The 25,769-nt window shown below is 39.3% G+C and overlaps 2 protein-coding genes across 3 annotated transcripts in view; one reads left to right on the forward strand and one right to left on the reverse strand.

The window, feature by feature from the left end:
* Window positions 1-291, reverse strand: part of SEC31A (SEC31 homolog A, COPII coat complex component) — a 72,008-nt gene extending 71,717 nt beyond the window's left edge. The window contains exon 1 of the mRNA XM_040237208.1: window positions 165-291. The gene's annotated coding sequence lies outside the window, so the exon portion shown is untranslated. The remainder of the gene's footprint in view (window positions 1-164) is intronic.
* On the forward strand, window positions 1-25,470 carry THAP9 (THAP domain containing 9). Of its 2 annotated transcripts, none has more exons than XM_040237228.1 (5): window positions 1-252; window positions 8,946-9,141; window positions 11,836-12,139; window positions 13,369-13,519; window positions 18,407-25,470. In XM_040237228.1, the coding sequence occupies exons 1-5, from the start codon at window positions 173-175 to the stop codon at window positions 20,385-20,387; spliced, it is 2,712 nt and encodes a 903-aa protein (XP_040093162.1). In that variant the 5' UTR covers window positions 1-172; the 3' UTR covers window positions 20,388-25,470. The 2 variants fall into 2 exon arrangements, with proteins under 2 accessions (XP_040093162.1, XP_040093163.1); XM_040237229.1 differs by lacking the exon at window positions 1-252 and adding an exon at window positions 8,158-8,407.
* Window positions 25,471-25,769: the final 299 nt, after the last annotated feature.

The raw sequence follows: 25,769 nt of genomic DNA on the forward strand, positions 1-25,769 counted from the left end.
CACGGCGGCGAGCGCAGCGCCCGCGGAGAGGCAGGGCGGGAGCCAAGGAGCCTTAAGAGCCCGCCTTTCTCAAACAAATAAAGGTGGTAGCTGCGGAGTCAGCGGGCGGAGCTAACTTGACCGCGTCTCATGCTGTCGCGCGAACACCGGAGGTGGAGCCCCACGTAGCGAGATGACTCGAAGTTGCTCGGCAGTGGGCTGCAGCACCCGAGACACCGTGCTGAGCCGGGAGCGCGGCCTCTCTTTCCACCAGTGCGTGAGAACAGCCTCCGCGCTAACTCCCAGTAGGGCCTGGCGGGCTGCAGGCCACGGGGGTAGGGGCGGGGCCGGGTGGTGCGTCACGCCGTCGACGTGTCGTGCGTAGCGTGGGGCGGGGGAGGGAATTGGGCAACTTGGAGGGTAACACTCAGTCTTGTCATCCTGCTCAATGTTTGTCTGCGGAGTGCTTGTTTTCTCCTTGTCTACCGGTGCCCTGTAGCTTGCCTACCGGACCCCAGAAGCTTTTAGCAGGAGTTACTCTAAAGGAGTCTTGCTGCCTTTCCGTCTTCTTATTGAAGAGAGGAGAAAGGAAGGCAGTTTAGAACTGTTGAAGGCGTGCGCTTTCTTTAGTGTGTGTCTTGCTTGGGAGCATGAGTACAGATGCGTTTGTTACGGAGTAGAGTTCGCCTCCCTTCTCCCTCCGGTTAGCAAATCCAATTTACTGATGGCGGGTTGTGGTGAAGGAAAGTCCAGCGTTAATTGCAGGGTGCGAAGCGAGGGGAATGGATAGAGGGTGTTGAAAAGTTCTGAACTCCCTGATGGCTTTTAGGTTTTTTCAAAGCGGTATTTGGGATGAGGGCTGCAGGGTGCGTGACGTTATTCTGATTGAGTGGGGCTAACAGGTTGGTGTTTGGAGAAGCTGAATCATCAGTTTTCTGGTTGTGGTTAGACCTCTGGTTCCAAAGCTGAGGTCTAAGGGCTTGTGATCCGCAGGTAGTCACCATTTTCCACCTGGGTGGGGTTTAGTTTTTACAGAACTACCTAAAGATAGCCAAAACGTTGTTATGTGTATCCCTTGAGGAGGAATTGGGACTGTTGTGTTGTCACTGAACTATTTATTGTTCAGGCTATCTGGTTTAAGTGCTACTTTTCTTTTCTGCTTTCCTTAGTCATTGCTTTGATCTACTCTTTGGAACTCAGAGAAGGCCTGGGAGACTGAATTCCACTCCCCTCCCCCCACCACACACACAGGAGACACAGGGCTTTTGTACCCGGGAGCGTTCTGAAGGCCCTTGTTTTCAGATTTTAACTAGTACTGTGTGTCATCACCAGTTGCTCACTATCATTAGCCCAGCTCTACAATCCAGGTCCAATTCTGGCTGTATTTGGTCATGGCAAGGAAGTTTCATTTGGCACAAGAGTGGGGTGTATTTTCAGACCGATCAAATTTGAACCCACATCTGTGGGACAGTCTAGTAAAGGTCACAAATTAATGCGAGGTAGAAGCGTGGGTAAGAACAGATCCTCTCAGAGGGAAAGAAATGTATGGTATTTTTTAAAGTGGTAGCCTAATAAGGCAATATGATGAGGTAGAGAGTTAGACAAAAGTAGACAAAGGACTTTTATGAAAAGATCAAAAAGAACTGTATGGGACAAGTGGTATTTGAATTGGACCTTGAGCCCTATCTAGAATGGAGGGTGGGGTGGATAGAGGATAGCATTTAAATAGAAATAGCGTGGAGAAGGGCTTTCCTGGTGGCTCTGATGGTAAAGAATCCGCCTGCAATGTGGGAGAGCTGGGTTTGATCCCTGGGTTGGGAAGATCCCCTGAGGAAGAAATGGTGAACCACTCCAGTACTCTTGCCTGGAGAATCCCCATGGACAGAGGAGCTTGGCGGGCCCAGTCCATGCGGTCGCAAACAGTTGGAGACTGAGCAAAGAAGCACAGCACAGAGCACAGCATGGGAAAATAAAAGAATGGAAAGTGAAGATGTAGAAGCTGGGCAAAGTAGTTTGGAAACAAATTATCTAAAAACATGTCAAGTTAAGGAGTTTCAGCTATGTGTGGTAGGCCTTTTGTAGTATTGCTTATTTTTAAGCAAGTCCGCTTCCTCCACCTAAGCTGCCATAATTGTATCCTTTCTTTTCTGAGATTTGTTTCCATCACTTAGTTCTTGTTCTAGTTTCATTTTAAATTGCTCTCTCTGCTGGTTACTTGCCTAAAACCACTGAGCATGCTTGAATTACTTCCACTTTTAAATATACACAAACTCTTGAACCTTTGTGCACCTCTGTGCTACCCTACACTCTCCTTCCATTTACAACCAAGTTCCTCAAAACAGAAGCCTGCACCTGCTTCCTTAAGTCCTGTTGACTTATCAACCTACTGCAACCAGATATCTGTCCACACCCACTGACTGAGGGTTATCAGTAATCTTGCCAAACCTAAATGAGCAATTCTAATAATAAGTCTTTCTCTTGCCCTGTTTAACTTTAATCATACTGGTCGCTACTTGGAACCCACACCTCGTTTGGCTGTTCCTGACATCCTCTCCCTAGTTCTCTCCCTTTTCTTTGATTTCTTTCTTAATGTCTGCTGCCCTGTTTTTTCCTGTGCCTTTTTTCTAGTTTCTTTAAATAAGGAAGAACTCACGTATTGCTTTATTTGTTTCATATGTTGAGGACCAAATCAAGACCTGCTTAATTGAAAAAAATTTGTTTTGATGCAATTATTATTACACTAGTGTGCTGTGACTCTTCCAGCCTAATTTCTTCCCTGTTCATTTCATTTTCTAGATTAGTGAAGTGAAAGTCAGTCGTGTCTGACTTTGCAAGCCATGCCAAAATACTGGAGTGGGTAGCCTTTCCCTTCTCCAGGGTATCTTTCCGACCCAAGAATCGAACTGGGGTCTCCTGCATTGCAGGCAGATTCTTTACCAACTGAGCTATCAGGAAAGCCCTCATTTTCTAGATTACTGGAAATTATGTTTCTAAAAATGCAAACTTTATCATCGGGCTCTTTAGTGCTTAAAAAATAAGAGTCTAAGTTCCTCTGTGTAGCCTTTCCTCTATACCTCTGTTCCGACCTAAATACATTCCATCTGTACTTCTGTTAATGGTACATGTGAGAAGAATTAAACACAGTCTATGTGTGAATGAGGAGTTGTCGGCCTTCCTGACAGCTAGAAAGTTGTAAGGAAGACAGGAAAGAATAGAGAGGGGAGAAGGAGTTAGGATACTCTGGTGTAAGTCCTAGTGACAAGGTAACACTCGTCTACAGTAGTTCAGTTCAGTCGCTCAGTTGTGTCCGACTCTTTGCGACCCCATAAATCACAGAACGCCAGGCCTCCCTGTCCATCATCAACTCCCTGAGTTCACTCAGACTCATGTCTATTGAGTCGGTGATGCCATCCAGCCATCTTATCATCTGCTGTCCCCTTCTCCTCCTGCCCCCAATCCTTCCCAGTGTCAGAGTCTTTTCCAATGAGTCAACTCTTCGCATGAGGTGGCCAAAGTATTGGAGTTTCAGCTTTAGCATCAGTCCTTCCAATGAACACCCAGGACTGATCTCCTTTAGAATGGACTGGTTGGATCTCCCTGCAGTCCAAGGGACTCCCAAGTCTCTTCCAACACTGCAGTTCAAAGCATCAATTCTTTGGCGCTCAGCTTTCTTCACAGTCTGATTCTCACATCCATACATGACCACTGGAAAAACCATAGCCTTGACTAGATGGACCTTTGTTGGCAAAGTAATGTCTCTGCTTTTGAATATGCTATCTAGGTTGGTCATAACTTTCCTTCCAAGGAGGAAGCGTCTTTTAATTTCATGGCTGCAGTCACCATCTGCAGTGATTTTGGAGCCCAGAAAAATAAAGTCTGACACTGTTTCCACTGTTTCCCCATCTATTTGCCATGAAGTGATGGGACCGGTTGCCATGATCTTTTTTCTGAATGTTGAGCTTTAAGCCAACTTTCTCACTCTCCTCTTTCACTTTCATCAAGAGGCTTTTTAGTTCCTCTTCACTTTCTGCCATAAGGGTGGTGTCATCTGCATATCTGAGGTTATTGATATTTTCCCGGCAATCTTGATTCCAGTTTGTGCTTCTTCCAGCCCAGCATTTCTCATGATGTACTCTGCATATACAAGTTAAATAAGCAGGGTGACAATATACAGCCTTGACGTACTCCTTTTCCTATTTGGAACCAGTCTGTTGTTCCATGTCCAGTTCTAACTGTTGCTTCCTGACCTACATATAGGTTTCTCAAGAGGCAGGTCAGATGGTCTGGTATTCCCATCTCTTTCAGAATTTTCCACAGTTTATTGTTATCCACACAGTCAAAGACTTTGGTCTGTAGTAAGGGCTCAGCAAAAAGGTAATATGGGAAGGAGAGAGTTAATCAACTTGCTGTTGCCTGAAGCTGCTATCTTCAAACTATTTGATCATGGCACTCTTTCAATAACAAAAATTTTGAATACATGCCTCTGATATTATTATGAGAATATTGGTGCTCTGTCAAACATTTGAATGACTTAAATGGAAAGTGGGACTGGCAAGTTAAAATTTGAAATGACCCTTTGATATATTCTCTTTCTGTAGGTATAAAGAGATTAATAAATTTATTTCATATCCAAGGAAATATATGTATTGGTAATTTGGAACAGTTTTGCCTGAACTGTTGTAATGAATTCTATTTTAAACTTTTATTTATATGTAACAAACATCTGTTTCCCATCACTGAGAATAAGCAGATGGTAACATGTTTGCTTTTTTCTCTTTTTTGGAAGAGGCTTAAGCTATAGGTGTAGTTAAAGCCCTCCCCTTCAGTCCTTTCTCTCTCTCCCTGGATGTAACCCCTGTAGAAGAGGTTTTGTTTGCCACTTTTCTGGAAAATATTTGATGTGCAGGGAGCCAGAGGTAAATCCTCACTAACAGTATAAAAAAGGCATAGTCAACAGGAGGAAGAAAATTCTCTGTTACAATGTAAGCCAGTTCATTATTGTATATATGAGATGGTGATTGGTTTAGAATTTTTCTGGTAAAGAACCTGCCTGCAATGCGGGAGACATGGGTTCCATCCCTGGGTTGGGAAGAGCCCCTGGAGAAGGGAAAGGCTACCCACTCCAGTATTCTGGCCTGGAGAATTCCATGGACTGTATAGTCCATGGGGTTGCAAAGAGTCGGCCACGAATAAGCGACCTTCACTTTGAGAGGTGGCTTTAGACTAGGGACATCTGGATTCCAGTTTTATTTGATTAGTTAATCTATTTGTTTCTGGGTCATAGCTGTGACACAGGAGCTCCTGGTCTTAGTTGCAGCATGCGGGATCTTTAGTTGTGTCTTTGCAGCTCCTAGTTGCGGCATGTGGGATATAGTTCCCTGGCCAGGGATGGAATCGAGGCCCCCTACTTTGGGAGCAGAGAGTCTTAGGTACTGGACCACCAGGGAAGTTCCTGAATTCCAATTTTAACTGACTATTTACTGATGGCTAAACTTGGCTGCTCCAGTCTTAGTTTCATCTTCTGTAAAAGGATAAAAACCTGTCTTACTGAGCCCCTCCTTTTTTTTGGAGACTAAAAATGTCTTTAAAACATACAAAACACAAGGTAAATGCTTTAAAAGTATTATCAGTTGATAATAACAATTTATTTTTGTCCAGAACTCAATCATGCTGGTTAGACTACAGTATTTACCAGCCTTTTCCATGTCATTTTACATATCAGAAACCTACAAACCTAGAAAGCTGTTTGGGACTGGCTTAATGTAGCTACTTCAAGAGCTCCAGCTGGCCCAGGCCACCCCATGGGCTAAGGGGGTTGATAGCTGTGCTCTCCAGGTGTGCCAGTTGGGAAGCTTTGCATCAGAAAATCAGGCTAGTAATGTAACTTGGTAGACCAGCCAACTTTTGATGGTCCCTGACTTGTTGAGAGACTACACTCAATCTGGAAATGTTGCCTCACAAACACGTACCATCATTAAGAAAACCCAGTGAAAAGAGATGTGCCTTTATTTGTTGGAAAACAGTTCCCTGTACATTCTCTCATGATTGTGTAGCATCATTTTCCTAGAACAATAAGATAAAAAGTCCCCAAAGTGGAATTAGTTGTTCCTAGTCCCTTGGACTGCAAGGAGATCCAACCAATCCATTCTGAAGGAAATCAGCCCTGGGATTTCTTTGGCAGGAATGATGCTAAAGCTGAAACTCCAGTACTTTGGCCACCTCATGCAAAGAGTTGACTCATTGGAAAAGACTCTGATGCTGGGAGGGATTGGGGGCAGGAGGAGAAGGGGACGACCGAGGATTAGATGGCTGGATGGCATCACTGACCTGATGGATGTGAGTCTGAGTGAACTCCGGGAGATGGTGATGGACAGGGAGGCCTGGTATGCTGCGATTCATGGGGTGGCAAAGAGTCGGACACGACTGAGCGACTGAACTGAACAAAGAACAAACTTTAGATGGTACCTTTCCATTTACAGAGTGCTTCTGAACACATCTGTGTCATATACTCTTACTGCCGCCCTGGAGGAAGGTGATAGATTAAGAGATGTATCTAATACTACATGGCTGATAAAAGGGAATTGAGGCTTAAATGCAGGTTTTCCAACTCAGTTTTGTTTCTGAAGATGATTTAGAGAATATCTCAGAATTATGTTTTGCCATTTTGACATATCATTTCCCTAACAAAATTAGCTGAGGAAATGAAACTTTTTTTTTACCAGTTTCACTTCTTTACAACTGTGTGCTTTAAAGCATGAGTTAAAATATGTAAGAGTGATACCTGTCCATCTGTCTCCAAGATAAAGAAGAAGGTACAGAAAGAGCAGTTCTGTGATTTTCATTATATTAATCTCATGAGTTTTTTCCCTCACTCATTTCTGAATATAATAATTTGGCTGGGATTGACAAGTAGAAAAATGCAAGGTAGTTTTTATTTTCAAGGCTAGGAAAAAGTTGTCCTTTCAAAACAAAATAGAAAAACTGAGTATAGGAAACGTACTTGTTTTCTTTTGTTGTGCAGTTGCTAAGTCGTGTCCAACTCTTTGCAACCCCATGCACTGCAGCACGCCAGGATTCCCTATCCTTCACCATCTCCCCGAGTTTCTTCAAACTCATGTCAATAGAGTCAATGATACTGTCCAACCATCTCATCCTCTGTCATCCCCTTTTCCACTTGCCTTCAGTCTTTCCCAGCATCAGGGTCTTTTCCAATGAGTCAGCTCATTGCATCAGGTGGCCAAAGTATTGGATCTTCCCCATCAGTCCTTCCGATAAATATTCAGGGTTGATTTCCTTTACAGTTGACTGGTTGGATCTCCTTGCTTTCCAAGGGGACTCTCAAGAGTCTTCTCCAGCACCACAATTCAAAAGCACCAATTCTTTAGTGCTCAGCCTTCTTTATGGTCCAACTGTCACATCCATACCTGACCACTGGAAAAACCATAGCTGTGAGTACATGGACCTCTGTCAGCAAAGTGATGTCTTTTTAATACGCTGTCTAGGTTTGTCGTAGCTTTTCTTCCAAGAAGCAAGCATGTTTTAATTTCATGGCTGTCACCATCTGCAGTGATTTTGGAGCCCAAGAAAATAAAGTCTGTTGCTGTTTCCATTTTTTCCCCAATCTATTTCCCTTGTGATAAGACTGGATGTCATCATCTTTGGTTTCTGAATGTTGAGTTTTAAGCCAGCTTTTTCACTCTCCTCTTTCACCCTCATCAAGAGGCTCTTTAGGTCCTCTTCACTTTCTCCCGTTAGGATGGTATCACCTGCATATCTAAGGTAGTTGATATTTCTCCTGGCAGTCTTGATTCCAGCTTGTGGTTCATCCAGTCTGCTGTTTCGCATGATGTACTCTGCACATAAGTTAAATAAGCAGAGTGACAATATAGAGCCTTGACGTGATCCTTTCCCAGTTTGGAACTAGTCTGTTGTTTCTTGTCTGGTTCTAACTGTTGCTTCTTGACCTGTATACAGGTTTCGCAGGAGGCAGGTCTGGTGGTCTGATAGTCCCATCGCTTAAGAATTTTCCAGTTTGTTGTGATCCACACAGTCAAAGGCTTTAGCATAGTCAGTGAAGCAAAAGTAGGTGTTTTTCTGGTATTCGCTTGCTTTTTCTGTGATCCAGCAGATTTTTCTACTTGTTTTCTACTGTTTAGTAATTAATTTCCTCAAAATTCATCAGAAGCATCTGTTTTCTCACAAAATTTCTGAGGGTCAGGAATTGTGGAGTGGATTAACTGGGTGTGACTGTATGACTGGGAGTCTCATAAGATTGCAGTCAAAATGTTAGCCAAGACTTCAGTCAATTGAAGCTTTGATTGAGGCCAAAGGATATCCTTTCAAAAAGGCTCTCTCATGTGGTCTTTGACTGGAGAATTCAAGTTTCTAGCCAAGTAGACTCTCCGCAGGGCTGCTTATGATATGGCAGGTAACTTCCCCCAAAGAAAAACCATTCAATAGAGCAAGGAAGACAAATCTTCAGTGTTTTTTCCTGATCTAGTCTTATAGCCCATTATCACTTCTGCTTTTTTAATATTCTCTAGAAGCAAGTCACAAACTCCAGCCCACACTCAAGGGGAGGGAAATAGGCTCTACCCCTTGAAAGGAGGCATACCAAAGAATCTGTGGATATAGTTTAAAATTGCCACAGGAAAGGAAAGACACACATGTTAAATTTGAGCAGATTCTGTTAAGTGTAGGCTGTGCAGATAGAATGTACAGGATATTAAATGTGAGAATTGTCCACATACAATTTGTAACAAATGACATCACTTAGATACTGAGCTTTTGGATTTAAAAAGTCAAAGAACTTTGAAAAATGAAATCAGATCAAGTGAGTTAAACTTTCAGCTGGACTTAATGTTTATGTAAAGCCATTAAATAATAAATGGGTTTGTATAATAAATAATGCTGTAGTATTACTCTGATGTTTTCATGTTAACGGAACTTTAATATGATTGCTGTAGATTTCCAACTGATACTATTCAGCGCTCAAAATGGATCAGGGCTGTGAATCGTATGGACCCCAGAAGCAAAAAGATTTGGATCCCAGGACCAGGTGCTATGCTATGTTCCAAACATTTTCAAGAAAGTGACTTTGAGTCATATGGCATAAGAAGAAAGCTGAAAAAAGGAGCTGTGCCTTCCGTTTCTCTATACAAGGTACTTAAATCTAGGAGTAAACAAAATTCAATTTTATAGAAACTGAAAATCTAGACTGCTCACATTATAGCTAAGATTTACAAAGATAAAAGCAAAACCAAAAACCTAGGCCTTAAAAAGTAAATCCAATAATACAATACTTTTGTTTTTTTTTAAATATATATGTAATATTATGTAATATTTTAAAAATATGTATGTATTAATGATTATGTTTTGGAAAGTGTATATATCCAAATCATGCCTAGAAATACGTAAAGGTTACTGACGTGATCGCAAAAATCAACTAGTGAATGTAAATAGCCTTAGAATTCAGGGTTTTGTTTAAATATGAGACAGTTTTCATAATTTGGAGCTGGCCAAAAAGTTCCTTTAGTTTTTAAGTGAAAATAAAAGACACATTTTTCATTTTTACCAAGAACTTCTCTGAACAACATATTTACTGTTTTGTTCCATTACCTTCTGCCATTTTCCAGGCAATTTCATAATTCTCTCTTCCCAAAACTTTCTATGTTTTTGAGCAAAGAACTGTTGCAAGTGTCTTTCACAATATTCCAGGGAATTAAATTCTTTTCTGTTAAGATAACTTTGTAAAAACTGAAATAATTGGAAATCCAAAGGTGCAGTGTCTGGTGAATACAGCAATGAATCAAAACTTCCCAACAAAGCCGTAACAGACTTTGCCTGGTCGTTAAAGAAACACACAGTCTTCCGTTAGCCTGGTGGAAGATTATGTGTTTTCTGTTGAGCAATTCTGGATGCTTTTCATTGAGAGATGCTTTCAGTTGGTCTCATTGGGGTTAATCACTTGGTTTTCCAGAAGGAGCTCATAATAGAGGACCCCTTTCCAAACCCACCGTACATGCAATATCACCTTCTTTGGATGAAGTCTGGCCTTTGTGGTTGGTGGTGGTTCATTTCATTTGCCTCACAATCTCTTCCATTCCGCATTATTGTCTGGTATCTACTTTTCATTGCCCATCCCAATTTGTCTTCAAAATGGAGTGTTTTCATTACATTTCAGTAGAGAATTGTCACATGTGGAAATATGGTCAAGGTTTTTTTCACTTAACTTATGTAGAACCCATATATCAAAGTGATGAACATTACCAGGCTGGTGCAAATGATTTCCAGTGCTTGATTTGGATGTTTTGAGTATATTTGCTATCTCCCCTATGGTGTAATGTTGATCGTTTTCAATGCCTCGATTTGATTGCTATCAACTTCAACTGGTCTACCTGACCGTGGAGCATCGTTCAGTGAAACCTGCAGCATAAAACTTTGCAAACCACTTTTGATGCATTCAATCAGTCACAGCACCTTCTCCATGCACTGCACAAATCTTTTTTTGCCTTTTAGTTGCATTTTTGCCTTTCTTGAAATATCAGTAATTGAGTATAATATGCTGAAACTGTTGCTTTTTGCCCCACCTTCAATATTAAAATGGCTACACAAAAATTCTCCAGTTTTGGTAGGTTTTTTTTTTTTAATGGATGCTGATATGACAGCTATCACAAAACAGTCTAACAAAATTGTTTCAAATGAAGTTAAAGACAACTTTTTGTAAGATGGCTCTTTTTTGTTAGAGCCATCTTACAAAAAAGAATGAACTCTTTGGCCAACCCAATACTTTGAAATTATCTACCCTTTATTTTGGCTCTCCCCCCAAATGTTATTGATTTTGACCAGAGATGTACCTAATCATTAGCATTGATATGGAAGGAAGTATACAGGAAATAGAAGATTTTCTGTGAGTCAATCACCAGTATTGGTGTTATATTTTTATGTTTCTTTTGATTGTTTTTATGTTATCCTTTTACCCCTTAGTCACGCACTCACTCATATATTACTCAGTCACTGTCTGCAGTCTTCATATAGTCACCCAACTACTCTGTCCTGGCACTGCCCTAACTATCCTCTTATTCACTGGAATCTCTTTTCGGTGTTGTCTTATCTCATTCCCTCTTTCAGAAGAATATACTTGGTGTCACATCCAAACTCATAAGTTCCAAGAGCTTTTTATTAATTGATTTTTGCATCTCTAACTGCTCTGAATTCTCTTTTGGAACCCCAAATACTTACCCACTGCATATATGATAAATTGCCTTGCTTTTATGATTTTGTTTAAAATCAGTAATAGTTACAATTTATTGAGACCCACAATGGTCCAGGCAGTGCACTAGGCAATTTATGTAAATTAGCTTATTGTATCCTCAAGTCAACTCTGTATTGTTATCCATATTTTATACATGAAAAGTTAAGGGATTATAGAGGTTAAATTACAGCTTTAAGTGAGGGAGCCAGGAGTCTTAATTCTAGGGAGTCTTAATTAATGCTCTGTCCTATGCCTTCCCTTCTGCACAAATAACTTCCCAGTCCCCTTCATTAACCATGTTACTACTCTTTCAAAGAACAACTCAGAACCTTCCCAAATTATCACCACCTTTCACTAGTTACTTGAATCATTTCAGAAACTCAGCATTGTGCTACTATTTCTGTATGGATCCCCCCACCAAAAAACTTGTGTACATTGTCCTGGAGACCATACATTTTTAAAAATCAGAGATTATTACCTTTTCTTTCATTACCTAATTCTCCATGGCAACCAGGTGAGTGCTTTGAATTCAGTGATATTTTAATAGATAATCATTGTGTGATAATTTCTAAAATAAACCTCACTTTCTATTTGTGTCCTAGGTGCTCCAAGGTGTACACCTTAAAGGTAAAGCAAGACAGAAAATCCTCAAACAGCCACTTCCTGATAATTCTCAAGAGGTTGCTACTGAAGACCATAACTACAGTTTAAAGAGACCTCTGACAATAGGAGCAGAGAAACTAGCTGAGGTGCAGCAGATGCTACAAGTGTCCAAAAAAAGACTTGCTTCTGCAAAAAACTACAGGATGATCAAGAAGAGAAAGGGCTTACGACTAATTGATGCGCTTATAGAAGAGAAGCTACTTACAGAGGAAACAGAATGTCTGCTACGAGCACAATTTTCTGGTATGTTCCCCAGTGACCTGTGCAACACTTACTGCACAGCTCCTAATTTTTATGAAATATCATTACATTTTTATTTTGTATTGCCTATGGAAATATGCCTTTAGCCAGTCTTTAGCATAAATAAGAAAAATGAAAAATAATCACCAAAATCTTGTTACAATTGTCCATTTTTAAAAGTTCTGTGTTTATTGTAGGAGAAGCCAAGAAATGTATAAATGATTAAAAATAACACATAATCCTACAACCCAGAAATGAGATCATATAGTTTATACCATATATTGTCCTTTTCACTTTTTATAGTCACACTCTTGTCACTGCAAATTCTTCGTAAGCAGTTTTAACTGCTGCATAGTTTATCACTAAAGCCTTTTTTGCAATGAGTTGAACTAGATAATTTGCAAAATCTCTTTGAGTCTGAAAATTGTGTAAGTCTCCAAAGTTTTTTCTAAAATACTCTATAGGGTATATATATGTCCACTGAAAGACTATCTAGTCTTCTTCATGAACTAGGATATTTGAAGAGGGGTAAAAAGACTGAAGCGACTTAGCAGCAGCAGTAGCAGCAGCCACAGAAGAATTGCCAACATACTCTCTGATGAAAGGAGTAGGGATTTTTGGACTTGCATTCTGGTAAAAAAAAAAAGAAAAAGAAAGCAGCATGTCAAAAGGAGTAGATACCTCCAGTGGAGGAGCGTATTTTGTGTTTTTCCAGGAGGGGAATATAGGTTATAAATAGGGGTCCTCACCAGGAACAGGGAATTTTGTTTTCTCAATGGTAGGAAAGATTTGTCTGTTCATTCTGATTAATGCCATATATCATATCCCTCAAAATGTTTCTCGTGTCTAATTTTTACTCTCAAATAAATGATAACCAAGGAACAAACTAAAACAAATGAATGTCCTCACAATCCAGAGACTTAATTTTACTCATTTATTTCATTTTATTTCCTGTTCCTCCAAAAATATCCACATAGGCTGCTAATGAATATAAAACATAATAACTCAAGTTGAAACATCTTTCGTCCCTCTTTTTAGTGAAATGGTCCACAGTGAACAAGATCAATTGAGTCTCTAAGACTGGATAGTAACCTCTGAACCAACTCAGTTAAAATGTGATTATATTTGAATTTTGGTGCCTAGCACATTTTTATATCCAAATACTGTGATCTATGTCTGAAAATGTTACTGTACACATTTTTCGTCACGAAGAATAAATTTACTCTTAACAGATTTTAAGTGGGAGTTGTATAACTGGAGAGAAACAGCCGAGTACTCCACAGAAATGAAGCAGTTTGCATGTACACTCTACTTGTGCAGTAGCAAAGTCTACGATTATGTAAGAAAGATTCTTAAGCTGCCTCATTCTTCCATCCTCAGAACGTAAGTGAATGACCTTTTCGATGTAAAATAAAACATACTGTTCTTTCTTGCGGTTTATACTCTAATGCTGTGTGTATTCATACTCTTTGTTTCATCTTTCTCTTTTTAAAAACTTCTAGGTGGTATTTGCATAGTATCACAATCTCGATATTTGATCAGCAGAGTGAGGGCATGTAGGCTGACAATATTTTTTTGCATTTTTCAGATGGTAGAGACCCTCTGGGTGGTAAAAACTGAATCTTGAAATAGTGGGATATACTTCAGTAGTTTTGTATACTTCATATACTTCAGTGGTTTCAATATGTGACTAATCTAGAAAATCTAGAAGAGTTCTAGACTGATACCATTGGTTTGAGGCAAAGATCACTGGTGCCAGTGCAGTTATCCAGAGAACAGATTTATGAAAAATATCTGTGGTCAAAATACATAGATATATTTATTTTCTCTTCTTGTTGTTCAGTCGCTAAATCATGTTTGACTCTTTGCCACCCCATGGGCTGCAGCACACCAGGCTTCCCTATTATTCCCTATTATTTTCTCTTAGTGGGAAGCAAAAAAAACACAGTGACTGTCTTGCCTTATAAGTTTAATACTCACTATTCACTGTTATTCAAAATACTGATCCCTTTTTTACAGATCCCTTTATTTTTATTTGGTTCAAATGGCAGCAGTGCATTGCCTCACACTTCTGGAAGCTGGCAGTCCAAAATCAAGGTGCTGACTGGGTTAGTTCCTTCTAAGGGTTGTGAGGTGAGGGTCTGTTCCAGGCCTCTTTCCTTGGCTGATAGATGGTGGTCTTCTCCCTGTTTCTCCACGTCATCTTCCATTATCCGTGTGTGTTTCTGTGTCCACATTTCCTCCTCTTAGGAGGACGCAGTCATGCTGAATTCCGGTGTGCCTTAATGACCTCATTTTAACTTGATGAGTAAAGATTCCCATCTCCAAATAAGAGCACACTCTGAGGAACTGGGGATCAGCATGACAATACCTCTATTTTGAGGGATGCAGTTCAATTTACACCAGTCACATTCCTGCTGCCTGCGCCTCCCATTACCTGGAAACTGTAGGCTAACTCCTTCCTGTGGCTCCAGGAGCCTCTGTGAGGAAATGCGGCTCCTGCTGGGCTCTGCAACTCATCTCCTGCCTCCCTCCCTGCCCTCTTAGAGTCCATGTTCCTTCCGTAAGGCATTTCTTGCCGATTCTGGCCTTGGAGACTTTCTCCTTCATCTGCCTGATATGCCCATTCTCCCTGTTAGTCCTGGAGGTTAGCCCTCACCCTTCAGACTCAGATCAGATGTCACATCCTTTCTGAAGCCCAGCCTGCTGTTCCTCCAACTTTGGCAGAGGTACCCTCTTGCACACACAACGTGGAACTGAATTTTAGTACTTAAAGTCTTAGTACTTAAAACACTGTCTACCTCATGAGACTGTGAGCTGCTCAAGTACAAAGTCTGCATCTGGTTCTCTGTTACACCTCCTGCCCTGGCAGGATGCCTGGAACACAGTGGTCTCTTGATAAATATTTATGGAATGAAAGAATGCCTGGGTGGGCATTTAGGATTGTGAACAGATGTAAGGAAAAAGATCTGGAAGAATGTCTTTAAAATATTAAGTGATTTTTTAAAAAATTATTTATTTATATTGAAGTATAGTTGATTTGGGAAGATCCCTTGGAGGAGGGCATGGCAACCCACTCCAGTATTCTTGCCTGGAGAAGCCAATGGACAGAGAAGCCTGGTGGGCTGCAGTCCCTAGGGTCGCACAGAGTTGGACACAACTGAAGCCACTTGGCACACATAGTTGATTTACAGTGAACAGGGCTTTGTTTCAGGTGTACAGCAAAGTGATTCAGGTATATGTGTATATACATTCTTTTTCAGAGTCTTTTCCATTACCAATTATTGCAAGACTTTGGATGTAGTTCCCTGTGCTATACAGTAGGCTCTTGTTTTGTATCTGCTTTATATAGAGTGGTGTGTAAATGTTAATCCCAGATTCCTAATTTATCCCTTCTGCCTTTTTGCCTTTGGGATCCATACTTTTGTCTTCTGTGTCTGTGAGTCTGTTAGTTTTATAAAGTTCACCTATTAACAGTGATTTTTTTTTTTTTACTTTCCATTTTGTACTTTTCTGTATTTCATTTTTTTTTTAATGAAAGTATCATTTTATACAATCAGAAAAAAAATTTTTTTTCACTTTTGAGTCAGGGGAATAGTTGGTGTGAGAGAGAAATCAGTTGCTTCCCTACAACTCTAAAAACCTGGTTTGGGTATTTCTACTCTAAGTTATAAAAACTTAAAGAAAATGAAGAAGTTCACTTGTCTTTCTGCCTGATAAGCTTTAGTCTAGTAGTTGTGGACATTAAGATATCATCCAGATTTCCATTTAAAAGGGAAGCTCACGAGAACATAGCTTTTTTAACCTGTTTAAGCTAGAACTCTTACTTAGAAGCATTAAAGAGTTTCATTATATACTTACTGTATGTGTAACAGAGCATCTTTAGAGTTCATTTGAGAATTCTAATGCAAAAGAATAAATTTTAAACAATTGAGTAAAATTTGGTGACACACTTGAAAAGGGTTTTTCACCATACCAGTGAATTGTAGCACCCTGGTTGAGAGCCACTATATGTTTTCTCATTCTTATTTTGCCCTATTTTAAAATATAAACAACTGATTAATATTTTTTGCCTTCTAAATAGTTACAGTATGTCTTTTGCATCCTATAATTGTTTTTAAAATCTTTTAAATGCATCTTGAAATCAATTTAGTGAGTCATAATTCACATTAAATTTTATATATGCATTTATATGCACACATACATATAGTAAGGATATGGCATATAATAAGGGTAAAGTCTGTTTATGAAAATCCTAGGTTGCAGCAATCTACCTACATGTAGGGGACCTGGGTTTGATCCCTGGGGCTGGAAGATCCCCTGGAGAAGGGAATGGCTACCCGCTCCAGTATTCTTGCCTGGAGAAGTCCGTGGACAGAGGAGTCTGGTGGGCTAGAGTCCACGGGGTCACAAAGAGTCACACACGACTGAGCAACTAACACTTTCAGATTGCAGCAAAATATTTGGAAAACCCTGTCCTGAAATACTTATGGAAACATACTTTAAAATTTCAATTAAATAGAGATCGGCTAGTCTAGGAAGTAATCTTGGCAACCTAGAATATAGCCCCCAAATCAGAAATTCAACCTAAAAAAAGTCCTTTGAGAGTTATAAAAGTAAACTTCAGCAAAGACAGACACTGCAGTCTACCTCAGAATCCATTTAGTCTTATTTTAGACAGTTATTAAACTTGACTACTTCCTTTCCTGATCTGTAGCAAGTTAGAGTAAATTAGAACTGATGAGAAGAATTCTGTCAGTTAGTGACAATCACCAACAGTAATAGGAGACAATTAGCAGCAGCCTGGAAAGGTCAAGGAAACTGTAAAAGACTTCCCTGGTGGTCCAGTGGTTAGGAATCTGCCTGCCAGTGCAGGGGACATGGATCTGATCCCTGGTCCAGGAAGATCCCACGTGCTGCAGGGTGACGAAGCCTGTGTCCCACGAGCACTGAACACGTGCACCTAGAGCGGGTGCTCTGCAGTGTGGGCGCCACCACCGTGAGAAGCCCGTGCGGTGCAACAAGGAGTAGCCCCCACTTTGCAACTAGAGGAAGCCCTCGGGCAGCAAAGAAGACCCAGTGCAGCCAAGATAAAAAACAAACCAAACTCCCAAGATAAATAGCATAGTATAGGTACTTTTGTTGGGAGCAAGCAGACACTTAATTGTCCCAAAGGGCATAATTCTTTGACTGTAAAGACAGTCAGGAAAGCACTGAATGAGGGTCTCAGGAAAGCTGTTTCCTGCTTGTGCATGACCAGCAGCACAGCATGGGCCAGGCATCTTACGCTATCCCTCTGAGTTCAATCCCTGGGTTGGGTAGATCCCCTGGAGGAGGGCATGGCAACTCATTCCAGTATTCTTGCCTGGAGAATCCCCATGGACAGAGGTGCCTGGCGGGCCACAGTTCATGGGGTTGCAAAGAGTCGGACACGGCTGAGCAACTCAGCACAGCACAGAAGCTGCCTCACTATCTCCTCATCTATAAAATGGGGTAGATGTACTAGATTTCTCAAAGTTTTCTTCTCCCTCTACAATTTTCTCATTTAAGTGAATATACAGGTAAGGCTGGTTTATCATCTAAATTATAAAAACATAAATTAGAACAAACTAGGTAATTGATTTGTACACTTCTTTTAAGTGAATAAGAAGTTTAAAATTATTTTGTGGTATGTTTGCATCTTAAAAATGCTATTCTGTTTTTTTTTTAAGTTTCTCTACTGGGGATTCCCAGGTGGCACAGTGGTAAAGAATCCGCCTGCCCAATGCAGGAGATGCAATGGATGCTGGTTCGATCCCTGGTCGGGAAAATCCCCTGGAGGAGGAAATGGCAACCCACTCCATTATTCTTGCCTGGAAAATTTCGTAGACAGAGGTGCCTGTCCATTGGGTTGCAGAGTTGGACACGACTGAGCAACTGAGTGCACACACTCTAGTTTCTCCATTATCTTACTGTTTTATGGTCACAATAGGAATATATGCTTGAAAGTGTCAGTACAATTTGGCTACTTGCCTTTATTTCAACAGGGAGTTGAGGCTACTTTAGAACCATTTAAGGCATTTCCCCTTTTTTAATGTCTTCATTAGTGGTTTTTTAAAAAATATTTATTTGGCTGCACCAGGTCTTAGCTGCAGCACGTGGGATCAGCTCCCTGACCAGGGATCAAACCCAGGCCCCCTACACTCTGAGCAGGGAGTCTTAGCCACTAGACCACCAGGAAAGTCCCTCTTCTTCTGTGTCTTATTATTTTTCATCTTTTACATTTTCTAGATGGCTGTCCAAATGCAAACCTGGTCCAGGTTTCAACAGCAACATTTTTTCTTTTCTTCAGCAAAAAGTAGAGAATGGAGACCAGCGATATCAGTCTTGTTCACTGATGATTAAAGGTCTGTCTCTCACACAGCAGCTTCAGTGGGACCCCAGCAGTCACCATCTGCAAGGGTTTATGGACTTCGGTCTTGGCACACTTGATGCTGATGAAATGCCACTCGCCTCAGAAACTATTTTGCTCACGGCAGTGGGTATTTCTGGTCACTGGAGTACACCTCTTGGTTATTTTTTTGTAAACAGGGCCTCTGGATATTTGCAAGCTCAGCTGCTTCGTCTGACGATCGGCAAACTAAGTGACATAGGGATCACAGTGCTGGCTGTCACGTCTGATGCCTCAGCTCACAGCGTTCAGATGGCAAAGGCACTGGGGATACATCTCGACGGAGACAACACGAAGTGCACATTTCAGCATCCTTCATCTTCCAGCCAACAGATTGCCTACTTCTTTGATTCTTGCCACTTGCTTAAATTAATAAGAAATGCATTTCAGAATTTCCAAAGCATTCAGTTTATCAATGGCACAGCACATTGGCAGCACCTTGTGGAGTTAGCAGCACTAGAGGAACAGGAATTATCACATATGGAGAGAATCCCAAGAAAACTTGCAAATCTGAAGAACCACATACTAAAAACGAATTGTGCCGCCCAAGTCTTCAGTGAGAGCGTGGTCAGGGCATTAGAGTGTTTGCTATCATTAGGCCTGCCTTCTTTTCAGAACTGTGTTGGTACCATCCACTTCTTACGCTTAATTAACAATCTGTTTGACGTTTTTAATAGTAGGAACTTTTATGGAAAGGGATTTAAAGGACCTCTATTACCTGAAACTTTTAATAAAATCAACCATGTGTTAACTGAAGCCAAGACTATTTTTGTTACATTATCTGACACTAGCAATAATCAAATCCTTAAAGGTAAGCGAAAACTGGGATTCCTGGGATTTTTGCTTAATGCCGAGAGCTTAAAATGGCTCTACCAAAATTATGTTTTCCCCAAAGTCATGCCTTTCCCCTATCTTCTGATGTACAAATTCAGTCAGGATCATCTGGAATTATTTCTAAAGATGCTCAGACAGGTATCAGTAACCACTTCTAACCCTACCTGCATGGCATTCCAGAAAGCTTACCATAATTTGGAGACCAGACACAGATTACAAGATGAGTTCTTTCTAAGTGAAGTAAGCAGCCTTGACATTTCAATTGCTCGAAGGACAGACCTGGCCCTCGGGACAGTTCAGCGTGAGTATGGTGTCAGCGTTATGGAGAGTCTTTTTTACAAAGAGGATATTTGCCCAGACTGGTCTGACTGTTTGCTAAGTGAGGCATTACTAGACCTGTCAGTTCGTAGGCGAAATCTCACCTCTTGCGCTGGTTATATTGCCAATAAGTTATCAGCTCTTTTAACATGCGAGGACTGCCTCAGTGCGCTGTACGCATCGGATCTCAAAGCCTCTAAGATTGGATCCCTGTTATGTGTTAAAAAGGAGAATGGTGTGCATTTCCCTTCTGAAAGTTTGTGCCGAGTCATAAATACTTGTGAGCGAGTTGTGAGAACCCATTCAAAACCAACAGTTCATGAACCACTGCTTCCCAAACAGAGGGAATGTTACCTTCAACAGAAAATATTATATGAGCTTTCTGGGCATATTTATCTTTTTGTAGAGTTAGATGAGCATCTCTTTGATGGAGAAGTATATGCCATCAATCACTTTGTAAAGTTACTAAAGAATATCATAATCTGTTTCTTAAAGATCAGAGCTAAAGATATAACTCAGTACTCCTTAAAACACCACTCAGAAAGAATTGAGTTGAAAACTTTGTCAAGGAAACACTGGTCATCTTCACAGAATTACAGATGTTCAAGTTTTGCCAATACCAATAAATTCAGACATTTGCTAAGGAACAATAGATACCCATTCAAATGAAGGACCTAAAATATATTAACATTTTTATTGAAAATAATTGGCCAACATTTATTTTAAAATTCAACTGACAATATTTTACAAATTCTGCACAGTGGACAAGTTTGTGTTTATGTCTTAGGAATTTCTATTATGCACGTTATCAAATCTGCATGGAATTTGGTAGGGCTTGCAAGCATTTCAGAGTTACCTAAAAAGTAAAAAGCAAGAAGTCAGTAAGAACAGACTAGCCAACAGGTGCTGTGTTTGAATTTACCACTATCCAACTGAGTAATTCAACTGGACATATTTTAAAAACAAGTGAGAATGGCAGAAACGAGCACAATATTGTAAAACAATTATCCTCCAATAAAAGTTTTAAAAAGTGAGAATAATGACAAAGGAGTTACTAAAACATTGACTCCTTTTATAAAGACTACATTCCCAGAAAGAGATCTGGTCTACAACTCTTAAGAATAACACTTGAAAAAAAAAAGAAGACTGTTAATCAGAATACCTATCAAACTGTGAATATAGTTTACTTACACATGAAAATTAAGCCAATACCAAACACTACAAAAATCCTTTTGCTGGGGTACCTTTAAATAGAAATAATTAAACTCTGTTAGGCAGAAGGTAAACAAACACGAGCCATGAAATGGACGATTCCTTGTGCTACAACCAAGCTTGGAAATGTTGTCTGGGGAGTACGCAGATGCTGTAGTTTTCACAGCCCATTTGTCTGGACTTCATACTACTACTTTGAATAAAGTGGGTGCTTGACTCCTGTTGGAGGAGCACAGTGCTCATCAGAGAATGAAAAGAAGCCTTTGTTTAACTTCTTCTGAAGATAATAATGAAACATTTTCAGTTTGGAATAATGTTGTTTCGTATGTGATAAATCAGTTGGGGAAAAAATGGTCAGTTGGGAGAGTATGAAAAAGTTTGTCTTAATCACATAATGAGATTTTTTCAGAAATTTGGGAGAAGCTTAAATAATCTGAAGATGAAAACATACTAAGAACAATTTTCTCTGTTCTCTCATATCCAGATCTGAAAAGATAAAATACGATAACATATATGTACTTTCAGAAATGGTATTTAAATGGAAAAAAAATGAACAAACACATTATTCACCTGTGTATGTAAAATATCTCTTATTGTCATTTATGTTCATAGACTACAGTTAATATGAAGACAAAGTTATAAAAGATTAAGGACAGGTAAAACTTCAGTTTTATTAATTGAAATTCCCCATAAATAGTATATTTTGATATATTTCTGCTGGGTCTACCTCAAACAAAGTCTTCAGTTTTGAACTGTAACCAGAATTGTCCTGTATTGCATTTTATAAGGAGATATTTTTAAGAAGTCTGAATACTGTGTGTTTTGTTTTGTTTGCAGTAGAACGAGTTTAGATGCACCAGGATAAATCTTATTTAAAGGAAGCCTGTTTATGTCACCACCTTTAACTTATTGCTTATATAAAGTCGTTTTATACTTATTTTTACTTAAAACTAGGTTCATATCTGTAGTGTCTTATGTTCTCGCTGTTACATCTGACCCACGTCTTGTGTAATTTATTAAAATAGTGTTTTGCATTTATTTAAGTGCTGGGTATAAACTGGACAAACCCTGAAGACAAGAATTTTTCCATCACTGCCATTAGCACAGTTAATTGTTGCCTTAGTGCAGGGTTCCAAGTCTAATGTCAGATTTACTTGATATGATATGCTTCACAGTGAACTTTCTGTTCATACTTGATTAGGGTAATTAATAGTTTACAGTTTCTACTCAGCACCCTTGTTCTTTCTCTTCTTCAGAGAAAACAAATATTCAGAAATGTATCCTTCCTACTTTGAACAAATAGTGCTGGAATAACTGGATATACACATGCAAAATGTTAACTCTAAATGGAGCAAAGACACAAATGTAAGAGGTAAAACAACTCTTAGATTAAAATAGTGGAGACTTGGATTCGGCAATAGCTTCTTAGGACACCAAAAGTACAAGCAAAAACTTCATCAAAACGGAAAACTTTGTGCTTTAAAGGACACCGATCAAGAAAGTAAAAGACAAGCTATAGAAACATTTTCCAAATCATGTGTCTGGTAAAGGACTTGTATCTGAGTATACAAATAATAATAAAGGATAAAACCTAATTTTCTAAATGGGTAAAGAATACGAAGTTATTCTTCAAAGGACATATACATGAATATGTGTTCAACATCATTAGCCTTTTGGGAAATGCAAATCAAAACCATGAGATATCACTTCACACCCACTAGGATGGCTGTAATAAAAAACAGGCATTGGCAAGAATGTGGAGAAACTGGAACCCTCATACACTGTTGGTAGGAATGCACATACTTTAGAAAACAGCCTGGCAGTTCTTCAGAAGGTTAGTTAAACATAGAACTGCCAAATGACCCAGCAGTTCTACCAACGGGCATATACCCAACAGAAATGTACAAATTTCACAGCAGCATTAAAATAGCTAAAAAGTGAAGAAGTCCAAATGTCCAACTTGTGAGTGGATACATAAAAAATGTGTTGTATTCATACAGTGGGTCACATGGTGTATGTTTTATTTTGTAACAAACTCTCTTTTGCTGTGATGTACCATGCAGTACATTAACCAGAAATATATGAAAAGTTCTAGTTCTCTACTTCCTCCCCAACACTTGCTATTGTCAGGGTTCTGTTTTGAATTAGCCGTTCTAATGGCTGTGCCATGGTATTTCATTGTGGCTTTCATTTCTTTTTCTAATGACTGAACGTCTTTCTAATGATGCTGAACATCGTTTCACAGGCTTATCTGCCAGTCACTGTCATCTTCGGTGAAATGTCTGTTCAAGTCTTTTGCCTCTATTTTAAGGAAGGTTGATTGTTTTCTTACTGAAAACAGTTAAGAAATAAAAACTAAGTTAGTTAAATATTCTGGATAAAAGTACATTATTAGATGTATCTTGCAAATGTCTTCTCCCAGTCTATGGCTTTTAAAATTTGATTGAGGTAAAGTTGATGTCCAGTTTAAGTTGCAAGTGTACAACATAGCGAGTGGTTCACAATTTTTTAAGGATAGGATGTGGCTTTTACTTTTTTAGTATGTTTTGAAGAACAGACATTAGTTTTACTAAGTCTAATTTATTGATTTTTCTAGGGATCATACTTCTTAGTTTCTTATCTAAGAAATCTTTGTCTAAACCAGTCACAGATTTTTCTTCCTGTTTTCTTGTAGATATTTTCCAGTTTTAGGTTTAGCATTTAGGTTATGATCCATTTTCAGTTGACTTCCGTGTGTGGTACTTCATATTTTTACATACTGATGGTATCCCAGCACCATTTGTTAAAAGGACTGTTGTTTTTCCAGTAAATTACCTTTGATCCCTTGTCAAAAATTGACCACATAAATATGAATCTATTTCTGGGCTCTGTATTCTGTTGCCTTGATCCATGGGTCTTTCATCAATACCACATTACCTTGATTAGCCTTATATAATTCTTGAAGTCAGGCAGGAGTCTTCCAACTTTGTTCTTTTATAAAAAATGTTTGGCTATTCTAGTTGTACCTTTCCATGTAAATTTTATAATCAGCTTGTTTTTACAAAAATTCCTTATGGGATTCTGACTAGAGTTATGTTCAATCTATAGGCTGAGGAGAAATGATATTGTAATATTGACTTCCAAACCATGAAAATTATATATTTATATAGAAGATCTTCATTTTTTAAATCAATGTTTTTGTTTCACATACAGATCTTGTACCTGTTTTTGTTATGTTTCATGTTTTGTCATGCTGCTATAAATGGTAATTTTAGAATTTCAGTTTCTAAATGTTCATTGCTATGTAGAAATATACTTTTGCATACTAATATTGCTAAATGCACTTGTTACTCCTAGTACCTTTTTACTAAGATCCTTTGACTTTTCTTATATAGGCAATCACATCACACCATCCATAAATAGACACTGTCATATTTACTCATTCCCAATCTATGGCTGTTTTGTAAAAAAAAAAAAAAGAAAATCTTATTGTACAGTGGCCTCAAACACAACACTGGACAGGAGTGTTTTGTTCCCAATCTTAGGGGGAAACAGTCTTCACCATTCACTTGATGTTAGTTGCAGGCTTTTTGGTTGAGGATCCTTTCTATTCCTAAATTGCGGAAATTTTTTTTAAACCATAAATGGGTGTTGGAATTTTCTCAGATGATTTTTCTGCACGTTTCTGGGGGAAAATTTTTGAGATCTAATTTACATACCATAGTATTCACCCTTTTAAAGCATGTAATCTAGTAGTAGTTGGTATAGCCAAAAGGTGGTTTTCTGCAGTTTTTGAGATGATTGTTTTTCTTTTCTATGCTGACACACTGAACTACATTGATTTCTTTGAATGTTGGGTCAACCTTTTATTTCTGGGGTAAACCCAGCCTGTTCACAATGTATTCTTTTTATTTACTGTCAGGTTTTTTTGTTGTTGTTCAGTCGCTAATTCATGTCCAACCCATGGACTGCAGCACGCCAGGCTTCCCTGTCCTTCACCGTCTCCTGGAGCTTGTTCAACCTCATGTCCATTGAGTCGGTGATGCCATCCAACCATCTTGTCCTCTGTCAGCCCCTCTCCTGCCTTTTATCTTTCCCAGCAACAAGGTCTTTTCTAATGAGTTGACTCTTTGCACCAGGGGCCAAAGTACTGGAGCTTCAACTTCAGTCCTTCCAATGAGTATTCAGGGTTGATTTCCTTTGGGATTGACTGGTTTGATCTCCTTGCTGTCCGAAGGACTCTCAAGAGTTTTCTCCGGCACCACAGTTCGAAAGTATCAATTTTTCGGCGCTCAGCCTTCTTTATGGTCCAGCTCTCACATCTGTACATGACTACTGGAAAAGCCATAGCTTTGACTATACAGACCTTTGTCGGCAAAGTGATGTCTCTGCTTTCGAATGCGCTGTCTAGGTTTGTCATAGCTTTTTTTCCAAGGAGCAAGCGTCTTTTAAATTCATGGCTGCAGTCACTGTCTGCAATGATTTTGAAGCCCAAGAAAATAAAATCTGTCACTGTTTGACTAAATTACAGTTACATTAAAGTCTGTGGCCTTATAATAAACATCACCCTGAATATACTTTTTGTTTTTGAATAAAGTAAAAATGCCTTAAATGCAAAATAAAGTTTTAATTAAAGCCTTTAAAACTTAGTATTTTATAAAAATTATTTGGATTAAGAAAGTTCACATTTGGTCTATAGATAAGGGAAAAAATGTGCATTAAAGAAGCCCTAACAAGGAAAAAAAACATCCTAAGTATTAACATAATGAGGGCTTTTTAGCTGATTGGCTTCCCTCTCCGTTGAGCTGCTGCTCCAGAATCCCTATATAAAATAGTAATACTTAAGGATGCAGTATGATC

The sequence above is a fragment of the Oryx dammah genome, unplaced genomic scaffold, assembly GCF_014754425.2.
Source record: "Oryx dammah isolate SB20612 unplaced genomic scaffold, SCBI_Odam_1.1 HiC_scaffold_3, whole genome shotgun sequence".
NCBI lineage: Eukaryota > Metazoa > Chordata > Mammalia > Artiodactyla > Bovidae > Oryx > Oryx dammah.

What these genes read in the sequence shown, in the direction of transcription:
- THAP9 (XM_040237228.1), top strand. Translation starts at nt 173, where the DNA reads ATGACTCGAAGTTGCTCGGCAGTGGGCTGCAGCACCCGAGACACCGTG. An exon ending in GCTACGAGCACAATTTTCTG is followed by an intron (nt 12,140 to 13,368) that starts GTATGTTCCCCA and finishes TACTCTTAACAG; the next exon opens with ATTTTAAGTGGGAGTTGTAT. An exon ending in CATTCTTCCATCCTCAGAAC is followed by an intron (nt 13,520 to 18,406) that starts GTAAGTGAATGA and finishes TACATTTTCTAG; the next exon opens with ATGGCTGTCCAAATGCAAAC.